We start from the raw sequence: 17,444 nt of genomic DNA, 5'->3' as shown, positions 1-17,444 counted from the left end.
ATGGTGATGCGGAGCAGCCAGTTGTTGTGCTACCCCTCCGTGGGTAGGGGTTGGTGATCCCGGGGCCCAGTGGGGTGCAGGGGCGCAGGGGCAGCGCTGTGCCTTGCGGCACTGAGGCACTCACTCAGCCAGTAAACACGACACAGTTCTCGGTAAACAAACGGCTGGTTGGACGGGTCCCTCGGACGGTTCACGGTGCTGCGGTTCCCTGCAGTTAGCGGTGACGGTCTCTTCCCTGCACCTTTGAAATGTCTGTTTGGTAGCGGTGGATTCCCACCGGTTACCCGCTCCCCGACTGCAATCTGTGCCGGAGGAGCTCCACACTTTGCCCGCAGGCGCCGGCCCTGGGAAACTGGTGCCTTGGCGGTGGCGGTGTTTCCCCGTTGTGGTTGGACCTTTGCTGTCAATCAGGACTTGCTTGTTGGGAGATCTGCGTCCCCTTCACTAACGGATTTAGCAATGTATAGTGACTCCAAGCCTTGCTGGGATCCGAAAAGCCCCTGCTCTGGTGCTGACTGCCCTTTGTATACTGCTCCAGACCCCCGGATACACACAGCCTCCGTGGCCCTTCCAGCAACCTCCAGACAGTCCCACTGCAGACCTTCACCACTGTCTGCTGACCTTGCTGACTCCGTCTGGGCACACAGCCACAGACCAACTTCAGGCTTTCTGTCACTTCCACTGCTGTTTCACTCTAGCTCCCTCCTGAGCCACACTCTGTTGTTTCCTTCTCACACAAGCCCTGCCTGGGCTAATCTCTCTCTTAGCTCCTCACTCCTGCTCGTCCCTGAGCTATCTGCCTGGTTTCTTCCTGCCTCCAGAGTTGTGAGCTCCTCGGTGGGCGGAGCCAACCGCCTGGCCCACCCCCTGGTGTGCATCATCAGACTCCTGGAGGAAGGCAACAAGGATTTGTGGGTTAGCTGGTGTACCTACAGGGAATGTGGGGTGTGTGTGTGTTGTTATCTGTGTCCCCTGGCTTGCCCAGGGCAACACAGCGGCATCCAAGCAGCAGGCGCCATATAATGGCCGGTCACAACTAGTAAGCGGCATCCAAGCAGCAGGCGCCATATAATGGCACTGTCAGACGCTTCATGTCTGAGGAAACCTGACGCGCTTAAAAAAAACTCCAAAGACTGAACATATGGACAGCAAGTTGTTTTACATTGCAGTGTATGAGTTCATTTCTTTAATATTTAGAGTTTGAGTTTTTTGGGCGGGTTATAGGGCGGATCTGTCTGAAAAAAAAAAAAAGCTGTGTGCACATACCCGTAATCTGACTGATCAGAAGGGGGCGCCACCACTGACAGTGCCTAGGGCAGCAAAAACCCCAAATACGGCCCTGCCTATTGACTATCAATAAACTTCTTGGATGTGGTTTTGAGCACATTGAGGGGTTCAGGTTTAAGAATGGTGTCACTTTTGGGTATTTTCTGTCGCCTAGGCCTCTCAAAGTCACTTCAAATGTGATGAGGTCCCTGCAAAATGGTTTTGTAAATTTTGTTGGACAAAGGAGAAATTGCTGAGGAACTTCCTAACAAAAAGAATGATGTTTCCAAAATTGTGCTGATGTAATGAAGACATGTGGGAAATGTTATTATTTTGTGCGGAGAGCAAGTTTTGGCTACAGAAAAAACAGCAATAACGATGTGTGTGTGCGCGCCAAAATGTGTGCGCGTCTTCTCGTTTGCCTGAGGTAAACTGAAACTACACTATACAGCAGAATAGGTTTCACTTCTGCGCGTCAACCAAACTAGGCGCACGTAGCATCTTTCTTCCAGCAGGTGGCGCTCGCTGTAATCAGAGCGGAGGTGACGCGTTTCTCCATGGTCACCGCACTGCACTGTGGGAAATGTAGTTTTCCTGTAAAGTGTCCTGAACCCCGGGAATCGGTGACCTTTCACCCCGCGGAATGGAGGCTGAGCAGAGAGAAGCAGTTATCGCCGAGCTGAGAGCGATCCAGAGCAGCACGGACAGTCTGTAAGGTTTCATCTTCCCTAAGTACGGGTAAATCCCGCCATTTTATTTCGGTGCAAATACAAGTCCCAGCAGTGCATCCCGCAGGGCATGCTGGGGATTGTAGTTCTGGACTATATTCTGAGTGACTGATATGGTTACACCCCAGAATACTTATTATAAGGTGTTACATGAGACAATGTCCACTACCTGCCTCCGTACACGGCCTGAGGCACCACAACTCCCAGCATAGCACAGTGGAGCAGCAGTGCATGCTTCTCCCTGCACCCATTCATAGGGGCGGCAGTTTTGCACCATTTCCCATTTTTGCCCCTTCGTTTTTTCCTCCTGTTCTTAGAAGCTCCATAATATTTGTCTTTTTCGGTCACACAGATATTCGAGGACTCTTTTTGCACCACGAGCTGTGCTTTTGGATGGGGCCATTTATTTTACCATATAATGAGGGGGAAAAATTGTGGTGCATGTTCACATGGTGCATTTTTCATGCATTTTTTTTCCTGGCTGGAATAAAATGCAGCGTTTTGCAGTCCCAGCAAGTGAATGAGTCTCCTGAGTTCTCCGGCTCGCGCTGCTTAGTTTTTCCTTGTAGGTTTTTTTATTTGTAGTGTGTCGGTCCTCTGAGTGATTTTTGCAGCATTTTTCACCCATTCAAATGAATGAGAGGGAAAAAAAACCTATATATAATTAGTCCAGGCTGCTGTGTAGAACGAAAAAATTACTTTATAATATCTAAAGGGGACGGTGCGGACTGGTCAAATGAGTGGCTCTGTTCTCCGGGTCCGGCTTCTCCTCTTTCGGCCATCTTTGTCGTCCTTCTTCTGTGGTGCATGGCACGTCCTACATTTTCCACACTAGCCGGCATTAAGGTCATGCACAGGCGCACTACAATATTTTGATCTGCTCAGGGCAGGGCAGATCAAAGTATTGTAGTGTGCCTGTGCATGACCTCAATGCCGGCTAATGTGGAAAATGTAGGACCCGTTATGCACCCAGGCTTCAGGAGGAGGAGGACAAAGATGGCCGAAAGGGGAGGCTTCGGTACCGGAGAACAGAGCCACTCATTTGACGCATCTGCACCGAACCGACCTTCTAGGTGAGTATTATAAAATCATTTTTACATTCTACACAGCGGCCTGGGCTCTTATATACAGCATGTTAGAATGCTGTATATAAGAGCCCGGTGGTGGCCACAGCTTATAGTCACCAAATCTACTGACCAGTCCCCTTTAATTGTTTTTTGTTTTTTTTTTGTTTTAGGGGGAGGATGAATTGACCAGAAAAAAAATAGTAAATTTTACATTTTTTTTTTCTCTTTTGTCATACACTCCATAAAATAAAATATATTCACTCACAATTACACAGGCTACGTTTGCACTTGTGTCTCCTTACCACTAGAAGTCCCAGAAATTTCAAGCTCCCCCCTGAAGTCCCAAAAGAGGGTCAAATGACCCTTAGTCCAAACTGAATAGAACTAACTAGAAACTAAATGGCTAAACTCAATGGAAAACAACAACCTCCTGTGGTGCGACAGTAATGGCCTTAATTACAGAACAAAAGACTGTGATTATAGGATGTTAGCTAAAATCCTTCAGGTCATTCGACCCGTCTCTGGGTTCCAAAGGTAGAAATGTTAAATAACCCCTCTCTGGGACTTCTAATGTTATGCCCTCATTCACAGTACAGTGCAAAAGTGTGTCTGTGTCAGGCCGGTATACACAGTACACATACACTGGGCCGATCACACGTGTGTCCGTATCGGGCCTGTATATACCGTACACATACATTGGGTTGATCACACGTGTGTCCGTGTCAGGCCAGTATACACATACACCGGGCCCATCACCCGTGTGTCCTTGCTGGGCCGATATACACAGTACACATACACTGGGCCCATCACTCATGTGTTCTGAGTTGGGGGAAGCTGCTGTAGACACCTCTGGTGGCCGCAGAGAAGTAAAGAATTGGCGTGTTGTTGTGTGGCCGGCTCCAGTGTCACCCCAAATAAAGCACCTGACCTGGAGATCCATAAATCAGACGACCCTCCGTTACACACTGTAAATAGTATACTTCAGACTTTTTGCTCTTGTGCACATTTTCTTTCCGCAAGCTCATCTTCATATATTGTGCTTTTCTTTTGCTTTAGAGTCAAGTCTCTCCGACAGCTGGTGGAATTCACAGACCCCGAGAAAGGAGAACTGGGGAAAGCCAACGACCAGGTGAGTCTGTGGTATGTGACGCAGGCCCCGTACAGATTGTAGGACGAAGTGATCGGCAGATTAAGGTGTAAGTTATACAGTCATCTAGGCAACTTAACCCCTATTGAGAAAAAGTCATACCTGTATATTGTAGAGTTTACCTCCATTTTACATAAAAACAGGTTTATTATATATGTAAATGCGGGTCCTCAGTGCACCCTCGGTGTAACCAAGAGCTCAGTGCGCCGTTCTGCCACATTACTGGTGTGTGCCCACAATCAGCTTTGTGTTTTATACAGTTCCAGAGAAGTAGATCGGATTTATATAAATCTCATCACACATTGCATTTTTTTGAGGGTTTTTTTGCTCAGTGTAAACTGACCTGCGATGTGAGTTTCAAATGTGCAACATGTGGGTACGTTGAGTTATAAGTGCAGAATTTTCCCATAGACTTGCATTAGATGTGGAAAATCTGCAGGTAAAAAAAACCACATATGCATATTTAGTGTGTTTCCGCAGTGGAAACTCATCAAAAACACATGTAATGTGTATATAGTTTTATCATCATAGTGTTGTCAAATACCAGCAAGTATCAAAAACAAAGCAGCTTTGTTTAAAACATGAAACACCAAAAATAAACAAAAAAATGGAGCTTCAAAAGCACGATAAAAACAAAACCGCAATGAAAAAATGCAAGTAACCCAATTTACACAATGGTTTCATAAATGCTCCAGAAATTCTGCAGCATCAAAAATTCACCAAAAGCTCATCGTGCGAACGTAGCCTAATTTGATTTACATTTCTCTCTCTGGAGCCCTGCCTGAATTGAATCCTTAGCCCTTTAAACACTGACTTCAGGAGCTGAGAGCACACACAGTGTCAGTGCAGGTGCTCTCTGATCTCACTCTACTGTCTGTAGCAGGCGCTGACTTTAGTGGGCAGCCAATTATGACAGGACAGACTGATGAGAGCGCTCACACACTGACACTGCAGGAACTGAGGTCACTGTCTGTGTGTGCGCTCACACGCTCTCATCCCCTTTTTCTTACAGCATCCGTTGCGTTGTCATCCCGTGTGCACTGAGTGGCTGTTGTAGACGAGCGGAATGAAAATGCGCGCACACTGACACTTTGTTTTCATCTTCTGCAGTGTCAGTGTGTACAGTTCTGAAGATTCAATTCATGTAGCACTCAAAACTGATCGCTGTTAACAAACATAGGGGGAGGTGCGGAGGATTATAATTCAGGGGCAAATTGATGCAGTGGGCCACACCAAGGGTGCATTTGGGATGGAAGCATGTGTAAAGAGAAGCCATATTCTGCAGCATTTCACAAAATGCTTATTTAAAGCACAGACCTTATTACAGAGATGGTTTTGGCACCCCCCACCCCACTCACACACCTTTAGTAGTAGTTTGTACTTTTTCTTGCAATGTTGGCATTGTGTCTCCTGGTGGTCACAGGGTATTTTTTTGTTGTTGTCTAAATTTGTCCTGGCAGCAAAAGTGTAAGAACATTTGTGAAATTAAAAAAATAATAATTTCTAAGACATATAAATTAATTATATATTTGCTTCCAGGTATCTGAGTCTTCATCTGTGTGGAAGAGACTGTTTTCTGCTGCTGAACCGCCACCGCCGCCTACCCCTTGAGTTATGTCGGAGTCAGAAGGCAAAGACAGCCCCCCAAAACCTTTCAGTGCTTTTGCCTATGAATCACAAAATGATCCTGACACACTCTCGCTAAGTGATTCAGACCCTGCTTTGTCAGACGAGGCAGAGGTGACGTCTCTAAGCCCCGGAGAAGAAGAGGATGATGATGAAGAAGATGTGAGACAAGAAGGGCAGCATAAGCCTTCAGTGCTTCCGTTTACTCTGAAGGGAACCAATGCGGGTTTCTCCCAGCGCAGTCATGGCATCTTTGGAGGTCTCTTAGACTTACAGAAGAATTCACCTCTTGGCCAGCAGAATAGAAAACGCGAGGTGGCAGATAATTTACTGGATGACATCAAAGGGGGGAAATCAGAGCAAGGTAGTACTGGTGTTGAAGCCGCATCTCTCAAACCAACCAGCAAGAGTACGACCAGTGCAAAACCCTTGGCTCCTAGTGGACGGCTTCCAGATTATTTAGCACATCCAGAGCGCTGGACGAAATACAGCTTGGAGAATGTTCCAGACACCAGTGATCGCACAAATCGCAATACAGCTCTAACCTTCCTAACGGAGCTAAAGCAGCAAAAGGAAGCTAAAGAGGTCCCCAAAGAAACAAGTAAACGCTCGTACAACCAAGACTCCTCCAGCTCTGGTGAGGGCAGAATTCTCTTTTCAAAGCCCACCAAAAAGGTGCAGCAGAGCAGCGAAAAAAGTGGCTTGCACTCAGGATCTGTGGACAGGTCCGAGACATTGATTGATGAAGGCCAGGATGAGACTGAGGATCCAGAGGAGGCGGAAGAGGGCGAGACCTTGGGGTTCCACGGAGTTAAGAAACGGGTCCGGAAAAATTTCAGACCTAAAACAGTTCATGAAGATGAAGGAGAGGCTTCCTAAAGAGGTTGAAGATTATGGGTTGGACTGAGGGGTTTCGAAGAGAAATCTTCTACAGTGTCAAAGATGAAGCATCTAAAATGTTGTTATGTAATGTAAAAGTTAGTAACATTGTGCATGTTTCTGTAGTTCCAACTCAACACCATCATCTCATAAAACCCTACTTCCAGGAAGAGTTAGACCCTAAACCGGACTCGTCTTCTGCCATTATCAGAATTTTCCTTGTTCCCTAGCTTTGAGAACCTCCTGATGCAATCACATACATACATACATACATACATACATACATACATACATACATACATACATACATACATGTTAATGAAAACCAGCAGCGCTATATATAAGCCTTGCTCGTATAAGAGTGGGCTTTTTTAGATTAGTTGTGGTTCTTTTTAAATGGGTGCAGTGTTTTTACATAACGACATTTGTATTTTACGTCGTACATATCCATGGAAGAAGAATGGACGTGTAGGTTTCTGCTCTTGAGGACTGGATTGTTTTGTAAAAGATTCAAGCACTTGAATCTTCTCCGCCATTTCCCATAGAACTCCTTTATATTTATCATAATATCAGTCTTCCTGAAAGAAGAGCCCCCTTTACTGTGACACCTTGTATAAGTTTCCCTCTTTATTTCAGGCAGTTCCCTTCTTTCTTGTTTGCCAGCAATGCGGTTCTTCTGGCAAAAGGAGTCCTGCACAAGCTCGCTCCACCCAGCAGTAAAGACCAAACCTCTCTTTGTAAGGACCCCATAGTGGCCACACAATTTGCTTCTATAGTACATACACCAGTGTCCAGAGCTGATGCATATCCCACCTATCCCACCCACTAGGGCAGGTATTGTTTACCACTGTAAAGTTTTGAAGGGAAGCAGCTGCTATGATCCAGTGTACATGTATTTCCCTCCCGGACGTCTCTGAACCGCCCCAGAATCCTTGTAGTCCCTAAATAGCGGACGGCCCAGGAAAGCCCAATATGCCCAAATAAATTTGTTCCCTGGACCATACTAGAACATTTAGGAATAAACAGCCTTCCCCTTTTGGTACAAATAGTATTGCTGTGGTTGGTAAAGGAATATATGTATATGTGTATATGTGAAGAGTTAGAACTTGTATTGAAACTCTTCTTTGTCATTTTTTGTTTGAGTGTTTCTTGAATACTACGATTAAAGGGCAACCTGACAAAATCTTCAAGTCATTATTGAATTCGTAAGTCAATATGAATGCAGTCTTTACATTGACCTAGCAGTAAAAAGTAACAGAAAAAGGAGCCTTTCATACGGATCATCTGGACGTCCTATTTTGCACCTTATACTTTTGTAAGCGGTCGTTGTTTTCCTGTAATGTAGTGATTCTTTTCTCGAGGAGTCACTGCTTTTTTGACCATGATGATGTAATTAACAATGAGTGGCATTAGCAAAGAAAAAAAAGGTTTTTTTATTTTTTCCACTTCAAAAATGTAATATAAATGAACATATTGTATATTTCCCTTAACTCTGCTCCTTATGTTTACTTCTCATCCTACAAAAAGTCCTAAAAATAGCCGCTCACTGTGTAAAGGTATGGTCAGTGTGGGGTTGAATAACCAAAACCATTGTATAGATAGGGCAGAACTGTAAGGAACAAAATGGGGATAAAAGTAGGATTCCACTTGCAAGAGACTCGCGCATATATGGCATCGCATCTCCCGGGACGGCCTGCCTCTCTCCTGACAGGAGCAGGTCAGCTGCATCTATTTCTATGCAGCTGAGACGCTCCCGTCGGGAAAGAGGCAGGCTGTCCCGGGAGATGCGATGCCAGATATGCGTAAGTCTCTTGCAAGTGGAATCCTGCCCTAAGTGCTCTTGTCTAGTAGCGATTTTCACGTGCGAGTGCGATCCGAATAAAAATCGGTTAGCACCAGTGTTAATCTATGGGGCAGTGTCCTTTTGCTATTTTTTGCTTTTTTCGATCTCACTGTGCTGAGGATCAAATCACAGCATGCTGCGTATATCACACCAGATTTGCTAATGCAAGTCTATGAGAGCAATAAAAATATCGCAATGTGGATGTCATACGCATTTTACACAGATCCTTGATGAGAACAATCTATACTCGCACAGCATTCGCGTGACACTCACATGTCATACGGATGTACACCATACACAGGACACTCGACTCACTTTTCTGGGCGAGTATCGCAGACATTTTTTAATCGCAAGTGGACATGAGCCCTAAGAGTGATGGTAGCGCTGACCTGTAAGGGCTGTGTAAGGACCCTACACCTATTGAAGTCTCATTTTGCGTAGCTGCAGCCCTGTGGACGGAGGGGAGTATTGTCCAGATAGCAATTTGACAAAGTGGTGATCATCACAATGTGTGGGCTGCGCTCATAGAAAGGAGGACATCAAGAGAATATAATCAAGGTCTTATATTCACTCAACGCGTTTCAGTGCCAGACTGTCAACATCTTAGGTACAAAAACAATTTTTTAATTTTTTTTTTAATTTAATGTTATTATAAAGAGAAATAACATAGAATGGCTTCCTTTGTCTTATGGAGCAGCAGGAGGAGGAAAGTAGAATCCGCAACAGAGGTAAATCTTCCCATAAACCCCTGACCCCCTGTCTTGTACAGACTCAGATTCCAGGCAGCTGATTCCTTCTTATGTAGATTAACAATTTAAATGATGTTATATCCTCTTCTTGCAGATTAATACTAAGGGATATATTCTTATTTTCTAATGAATATATTTTAGAAAAGTCTGAAAACTTCATCTACAGTCACTGTTTTTTTTGTGTTTTTTTTTTTGCTTTTTTTTTACCTTAAACATCAAATCCACTTTATGGCCCTGTGCTCACGCTGTGGATTTACCACGGATTTTGCCGCAGATTTGCTGCAGAAAATGTGTCTAACATTGCTGCAGTCATTCTCCAGCAAATCCTATGGGTTTTAAAAACTGCTGTGCGCACACTGCGTTTTTGTATACCTGCAGATTTACCCGCGGATTTTCCGCTGCGGAATTAATGAGTATGTCACTTCTTTTCTACAGGTACCTGCGGTTTTTGCCATAGCTAATGGTAAAAATCCGCAGGGACCAACCTGCGGCAAACCGGGGTAAAACCGCATGCGGATTTCGCTGTGTTTTTTTTACTGCGGGTGCGGGATTCTTTAAGAGGGTCCGAAATTTCCTTAAGAAAAATGCACTTTATAGTGCGCACATAGCCTTAAGGAAACTTACCTGATTCATGCCATACAAACTATCATATATGAGATCCTGGCTAAACAGTTGCAACGAGGTATATATTTCTCTAAAATACTCCAGGATTTCAGGAAAATTATACTTTAACCTTCGTCAGGCTGCATAATTTTACAACGTTAACAGTGACCCCTTATCTCGGAAGGGGGTGGAGATATTTTATTGAAATTTGGCCAATATATTCTGGACCAAAACTGCAGAGATGTCACGAAATTTCAGCCCTCTACGGCTTGTGGGAAAAAAATGTATTGCAATTTTAAAACGGAATAGTTACAATTGTACCTATTCAGCCGGACAAAGGTTAAAGATCTGGAGAGGGCCTATAGTTGAAGCTGATACTGTCACAGGTGTGTCATGCTTGACAGACAGTCCTGTAGATCCTGGCTATAGAAGATTGCAGCGTTTGGCTACACAAGCTGCTCTCTGACTTTCTCTTTTTACCTGCTTGGGGTTTATCCCTTTCTCTTTAGGACCCTGCAAACTTCCTCACCTTTTCAGCTGTTAATCTGCAGCACTTCCCTTTTGTGTCTTTAAATACCCTAATTCCCCCTTAGGCTACTTTCACACATCCGGTTTGAGCCGTGCGGCTCAATCCGGCTGTGAAACCTATGCAACGGATGCGGCGAAAACACCGCATCCTTTGCATAAGTTTTTACATGCGGTCGGTCCGTTTTTTTCCGGTTGCGGCACGCTACTGAGCATGTGCAGTGGAAAAAAACGCATGCGGCGGCCGGATGCGGTTTTTTTCCGCATCGCGCCGCATCCGGCATCCATAGGCATGCATTGAAAATGCGCTGCAGCGGCCGGATGCGGCGCGGTGCGGGTTTTTTTTTGCCGGAGCAAAAAACGTTGCAGGGAACGTTCTATCCGGCCGCCGCATCGGCTAAATCTGCCGCATGCGGCAAAAACCGGACCGAACGCAAGCCCCTGCGGCACAATACGGCACTAATGTAAGTCTATGCAAAAAAAAAAACGCAACCGGTGTCAAAAAAAACGGTTGCGGTTTTTCTGCAGAACGCAGTATTGTGCCGCAGAGCAAAAAACCAGATGTGTGAAAGTAGCCTTACTCTGTGCTGGTGATAGGTCTAATACCTTTTAAGTTTTCAGTACAAGCAGTCTGCTTGTATTCATGTGGAGAAACTTTTGTTGCATTCCCTCTCCCTGAGAATCTAGATCAAGAGATGTAATTATTCCCCTATACTCTGCCCTGGTCAGACCCCACCTGGAATACTGTGTACAGTTCTGGGCGCCCCAATTCAAGAAAGAGATCGATATATTGGAGCAAGTCCAGAGAAGAGCAACCAAGATGGTAGAAGGTCTGCAAACCATGTCATATGAAGAATGGCTGAAAGAACTAGGGATGTTTAGTTTGCAAAAGAGAAGGCTGAGAGGAGGCTTAATAGTGGTCTACAAATATCTGAAAGGTAGTCACAGTGCAGAGGGATTCATCCTATTCTCACTAGCACACGGAAGTACAAGAAGCATTGGGATGAAATTTAAAGGAAGGAGATTCAGAGTAGACATTAGGAACAACTTTCTGACAGTGAGTGCAGTCAGGGAGAGGAACAGGCTGTCACGGGAGGTAGTGAGCTCTCCATCCATGGAAATTTTCAAGCAGAAACTGGCTAAACATATAGCTGGGATGATTTAGGAAAGCCTGCACTCGCAGGGGGTTGGACCCGATGGTCCTTGAGGTCCCTTCCAACTCTACCATTCTATGATTTTATGAGTCATCCGGAGAGAAGTTATTCATATACTTTCCGCTGTATGTATTCCCTGTGTGTTCTTTAGTACATAGTGGGGTTAACTAAGCGCTCATCCCATCTGCTCCCTTCCTAGGGCATATTTCAGGGTCAACCAGGGTAAGGTTTCCGGCTTGGTGCATAGGTGCGGAATCTATCTAGGGTGCTGAGGGAAGCCAGCGATAGGTTTGGTTAGGGGTCACCATCTCCCCCTTCCCTAGACACTGGGGTTTTCCTTTTGCCGTTCGCTTGATACACCCACGTTCCTAGCTTGACTGATACTAGGCCAGCACCACTCCCAGCTGGATCTTCCCAGCACTGCTAGGGGTGATTGACTGATCGCTCTGTACACATAAGTGAGTGATCTGCCCATTATCTGCAGTGGTGTTGGGAAGTGGCATATCTTTAAAGCATAATAACGCACCTTTTTTTAGAGAGATGTATACCTGCCTGCACTTATGCAGGAAAAATTCTGATTTATGGGGAGCCTTTCAAGTTACAGGTTTCCTTTAAGCCAGATTTTCTATCAATTGTGCAACTGATTTTCAAAGGGTCTGGCTGTTATTGTATACCAAGGAAGGAAGGCAGAAGCGTTTTATTTAACACTTCTGTCTTTGATACCTTGTAAACTAGGCTCACGTAGAGCTGTATATAGAATACATACCGTAAAGATTTCCTTTCCTAAAAATTGCCTTTTTGCTAAAGCGCTAATACTGGCCAAATTGCTGTAAACTGTGTGAATTAACCTTTTAAAGCCATTTATTTAGCATGAGGCATAGAGGGGAAAGAAAAAAAGTTGCTCTATATCATGTCTTGAGCCTAATGCTAAAGGCTTCGGCATGTACCGTACACACAGCGAGAGAAGAGCTGCTGGGTCAGGAGATACAAGATTTATGGTTACATGAGCTTGTATCTCATGACATTCTCAAATACATAGTGTGGTGGTGATGATCGGGTGGGAACGTCCTTGTAAAATAACCTTATATACATACCGCCTATGAGAGCAGATGAATATTATCTTACTGTATAATATGATACTGTTCCTTGTAAAGTAGTATATAACTCCCCATAGATCTTGTCTTGCAGACATAAAGATGAAATGTTCTGAGGAATCTGGGTACCTTCAGGCATTGTCAGGAAACTTGAGAAGTTTCTCACTGAATCACTGGTCAACAAAAACGCGTAATAACTATAGAGAAGAGACAAACAGGTGTGTAGATGCAGACAGACTACTCCCTCACTCGTTTTCTGCCATGTCCTCTACATTTCAATGTTCTTTTTTTTTTTTTTCAATTTTTACATATTTTCTTTTTATTTTACATATGTTGGAATGCCATACAGACAAGAATAGGAGTGCTAAAATTATCTAGAATCTGAGACCTCCCCACCAATGTCCTAGCACTGACGTTCGAGGGGTGAACATGTGCACAGCGTGGAGTCACCTATCGGACAAACGCGGAACCATCGCAGGTCCCTAACAGTACAGATTACTGCCAACTGCTGAAATGGCATGGTGGTGTGTCAGAATAATACAGAAATTCCCAGTGTACTTTAAAAAGAAAACTTTTGGTCTTAATCTGTTAGGGATGAACACAGGGTAGCTGACGCATTTCAAAGCCTACACTAGTGGTTGTCACTGTGTAACATAAAAGGGAATTTAAAGCAATTGGCAACTACTTTAACATTTATGGCCTATCCTTAGGTCCGACACCCACCCCCCTGATCAAATGTTCTCGATCCCGGCGGTGGCGGACAGGCAGCCAGAAATGCTCAGTTCTGGAGCTTCACTGTCAACTGATAGCGGTCGCAGCCGGGTCCTGCACATCCGCTTCCTATTCAAATCAATAGGAGGCGGATGTGAAGTATCCAGCCGCGGCCTCTATCAGAAGGCAGGGCAGCTCCGGAACTGAGTATTTCCGGCTGCCGGCGCCGCAAACAGTTGATTGGCAGGGGTGCCGGGTGTTGGCCCCTGCTAATCAGACTTTGATGACCTATCCTAAGGATAGGCCATAAATGTTAAAGTAGTGGTCAACCTCTTTAAGATAAAGGTTTGGTCTTCAAACTCTTTCCCTGTGTTATAAAGATGTTTAATGATTGTGCTGTATTTCATATGGAACCTGAAAAAGTTGAAGGAAGCTCAATGAGATGTCAGATTGTGGAGGCATTCTCTCCAAGAAGATGCACAAGATATTTCTGATCCAGTGTCCTGCGAAGAAGCTATTCCTTCATACTGTGCAGCCAAAGGGATTGTGTGGCACCATACAAATTTTCGGAGAGCACTGAGGACTGGGTATAGAAACAAATTTCAATTGGTAAGACCTTTTTATATATTATGGGTACATGTACCAAGGATGTAGACTTAGCAGCTAAGGAGAGACTAATCTCTACATCTAGTAAAAAATTGAACGCAGGAGGAAACGTTATGGTGCAGATTGAAGGCCATAGTGATCTTAAAAGGGTTGTATAGTGAATAAAGTGATCACCTAACCACAGGATAGGTGATAATGTACAGATCGGTAAGGGTCCTATTTTTGGCACTCTTACCGATTACATTTTTATCCCTAACGGCACATTTCTCTGTTACAAAGAGGAGCTGCAGATCGGATGTTTCACCACCACTCTATTTTTTGAGGGGCAGTTTGGATGCTTGTCCACCACTTCATTCTCTATGGGGCAGATCGGATGCTTGTCCTCCACTTCATTCTATATGGGCAGACCATATACTTGTCCACCAATCCATTCTCTATGGGCCAGATCGGATTCTTGACCACCACTCCATTAATTCTCTATGGGCAAGATCGGGTGCTTGTCCACTACTCCATTCATTCTCTGTGGGGTATAGCTGATATTTTCTAGCCATTCCATTTATTCTCTAGGGCAGAGGTTCCCAACTCCAGTCCTCAAGGCACACCAACAGTGCATGTTTTCAGGATTTCCTTAGTATTGCACATGTGATAATTTAATCACCTGCAAAGGTGCTGAATGAATCCAACACCCATGCAATGCTAAAGAAATCCTGAAAACATGCACTGTTGGTGTGCCTTGAGGACTGGAGTTGGGAACCTCTGCTCTAGGGGGCTGCTGGAATAAGCCAAGTGCAAAGCTCAGCAGCCCCATAGGGAGTGTTGGCCAAGCATGTGCACTAATGGGAATAAAAGTGCCCCATCTTGCCAATCCGTTTGGATGCCCACCAATAATTTATAGTGGACAAGTGATAATTTTATTTTCAGTAAATAACTCCTTTAAGTGCTTCATGTCCTGAATAGTGATGAGCGAGCACTACCATGTTCAGATGCTCGGTACTCGAAACGAGTAGGTTGGATTCACGGACGGGCTCGACTCGTGTACCGTGTATAATGGAAGTCACTGGGATACTAGAGAATTTTTCTGGTAGCTCCCGAAAGTGGTAATGTTATTCTGTCTCCCATGTAATCATTGAGCAATGCAGCGTCTGTCCTCTGTGCCTCATCCAGGTAGTCGCACACTTCCTGATTCTCCGGCCCCCGCCTCCTGCTCCTCCTAGCACAGGTGTTGGAGGTGCCAGGCTAGGAGCATAGTACAGAAGAGCGCACAGGCTCTAGGTAATAGTGAGTCTTTGTAGTGGGTAGGAAGGGCTGAAATCCTGTAAAGTTGTATGTTTTGTGACTCCGCTACCTTCCCGCTGGATGCTGTGCGTTCTTCCTGCTCATGTGTCTTCTTGCAGCTGTGGGCTGACATGTCAGAAGGTAATTATTAGCTGTTTATTCCTTCCTCCAGGTCTGTACACTGCTTCTTGCTATTGGCATCAGTTTTTAGGCATATTTTATGTATCTCTTGTGAAATATCTGCATGACGGGAAGTGGCCGTGATAGCGAGTTCCTGGTATCGGCACCTGGAATATTTCCGTGACCTTGAGACTGTCGCATTTTATTATAGACCTTTTTATTATTGTGTTGTGAGTTTAACATGTTTTGAGATTTTTACTGTCACATATATCATATATTTGTCATGTCACTTGGTGTCACGTGTCTTTCTCTGTCTTTTAGCAGTTCGGACACCTACTCCTCTCAGAAATAAGCAAGTGACGTTCTAAGATAATGGCTGGTGAGGATTGGCGCTTACTTACATTTTTACCTAACAAGTGCAGCCATGACCATTCTCTCATTATTATGCTGTTGTCAGGCTGAATGGAGATTTTCTTTCTGATGTTCTAACGCAAACTCATAATTAGAAATTGTTTGCACCCCATTTCTAGAAACAAACGTGGGGAGATTCATAAAGCTTTTAGTTTAAAATGATGTGGAAAAGTGCCAGATGGTGCACAATCTTTGTTACATGCCAGCTCTGGTGGCATCAAGCGCAAGTCTAGTGCGTAGAGAATGGCGCCGGATGCCACCAAAGTTGGCTTTGATGTTATCTCCCACTCAGAAGGACTTAAAGTGAACCTGTTAAGGTGATAATGGTATCTGATCTGCAGCCAGGGCAATATAGAGCAAGAGGAGCTGATCAATCTGATCTGCAGCCAGGGCAATATAGAGCAAGAGGAGCTGATCAATCTGATCTGCAGCCAGGGCAATATAGAGCAAGAGGAGCTGATCAATCTGATCTGCAGCCAGGGCAATATAGAGCAGGAGGAGCTGATCAATCTGATCAGCAGCCAGGGCAATATAGAGCAAGAGGAGCTGATCAATCTGATCTGCAGCCAGGGCAATATAGAGCAGGAGGAGCTGATCAATCTGATCTACAGCCAGGGCAATATAGAGCAAGAGGAGCTGATCAATCTGATCTGCAGCCAGGGCAATATAGAGCAGAAGGAGCTGATCAATCTGATCTGCAGCCAGGGCAATATAGAGCAAGATGAGCTGATCAATCTGATCTGCAGCCAGGGCAATGTAAAGCAGGAGGAGCTAATCAATCTGATCTATAGCCAGGGCGATATAGAGCAAGAGGAGCTGACCAATCTGATCTGCAGCCAGGGCAATATAGAGCAGGAGGAGCTGATCAATCTGACCTCTGACCTCTCCCAATTATCGCTGCTGTCGCTGGGGCGAAGTTGATTCTCGTCCCTGCGGCAGCACACATCGCTACGTGTGACGCCGCAGGAATAAAGAACCTCTCCTTACCTACCACACGCCAGCAATGAGGAAGGAAGAAGGTGGGCGGGATGTTCGTCCCGCTCATCTCCGCCCCTCCGCTTTGATTGGGCGGCCGCTTAGTGACGTAACTGTGACGCCGAGCGAACTGCCCCCTTAGGAAGCAGGCGGTTCGCCGGTCACAGCGACATCGCTGAGCAGGTAAGTGCGTGTGACGCTGCCGTAGCGATAATATTCACTACGGCAGCGATCTCCACATATTGGCATAACGATAGGGGCGGGTGCTATCACGCTTGCCATCGCTAGTACCGGCTAGCGATGTCGCAGAGTGTAAAGCCTGCTTTTCTGAGCTATTTGCTGTCATTTTGATAAAATCCGTGTTTTCTCTGCTGTAGATCTAGTAGTTATACACAGCTGATGAATATGCTGGACTACCTGCAGCACGTCAACTAGTCCTGTAATGATAATCTACTGCTGATTAAACAGTAATTTTATCAAAACTACACTAAGTAGCCCAGTAAGTGATACATCACTGGAATCAGGATCAATGCCCCTACTTTATGCTGCTCTCATATTAGGTGGCAAAAAACAGATGACAGATTTCCTTTAGGTATGCATGGTAGAAAACATATTCCTCTCGGCCGATGTGGATGTAGGGGTTGGGTGCCAGAGGAAATAGCAGA

At 45.1% G+C, this 17,444-nt stretch overlaps 2 protein-coding genes across 7 annotated transcripts in view; both read left to right on the top strand.

Moving 5' to 3' along the window:
* Positions 1 to 1,864: 1,864 nt before the first annotated feature.
* On the top strand, positions 1,865 to 7,896 carry TSSC4 (tumor suppressing subtransferable candidate 4). 5 transcript variants are annotated; one of them, XM_075326969.1, is made up of 4 exons: positions 1,865 to 1,977; positions 3,232 to 3,261; positions 4,118 to 4,190; positions 5,748 to 7,896. In XM_075326969.1, exon 4 carries the CDS (start codon positions 5,823 to 5,825, stop codon positions 6,711 to 6,713), a length of 891 nt encoding a protein of 296 aa, XP_075183084.1. In that variant the 5' UTR covers positions 1,865 to 1,977; positions 3,232 to 3,261; positions 4,118 to 4,190; positions 5,748 to 5,822; the 3' UTR covers positions 6,714 to 7,896. The 5 variants fall into 5 exon arrangements, with proteins under 5 accessions (XP_075183084.1, XP_075183083.1, XP_075183082.1 ...); XM_075326968.1 differs by having other exon boundaries at positions 1,865 to 2,004; XM_075326967.1 differs by lacking the exon at positions 3,232 to 3,261.
* A 7,348-nt stretch (positions 7,897 to 15,244) lies between these two features.
* SIGIRR (single Ig and TIR domain containing) overlaps positions 15,245 to 17,444 on the top strand; it is a 55,129-nt gene continuing 52,929 nt past the window's right edge. Inside the window, exons 1-2 of one of the 2 annotated variants that reach the window (XM_075326387.1) lie at positions 15,245 to 15,414; positions 15,718 to 15,772. In XM_075326387.1, coding sequence (XP_075182502.1) covers positions 15,766 to 15,772 — 7 coding nt within the window. In that variant the 5' untranslated portion in view covers positions 15,245 to 15,414; positions 15,718 to 15,765. Of the gene's footprint in view, positions 15,415 to 15,714; positions 15,773 to 17,444 lie in introns of both variants that reach the window. The other variant, XM_075326385.1, reaches the window with a different exon arrangement.

Source organism: Anomaloglossus baeobatrachus, chromosome 10, assembly GCF_048569485.1.
Source record: "Anomaloglossus baeobatrachus isolate aAnoBae1 chromosome 10, aAnoBae1.hap1, whole genome shotgun sequence".
Lineage (NCBI taxonomy): Eukaryota > Metazoa > Chordata > Amphibia > Anura > Aromobatidae > Anomaloglossus > Anomaloglossus baeobatrachus.
This window is presented reverse-complemented; position numbering and strand designations above follow the sequence as displayed.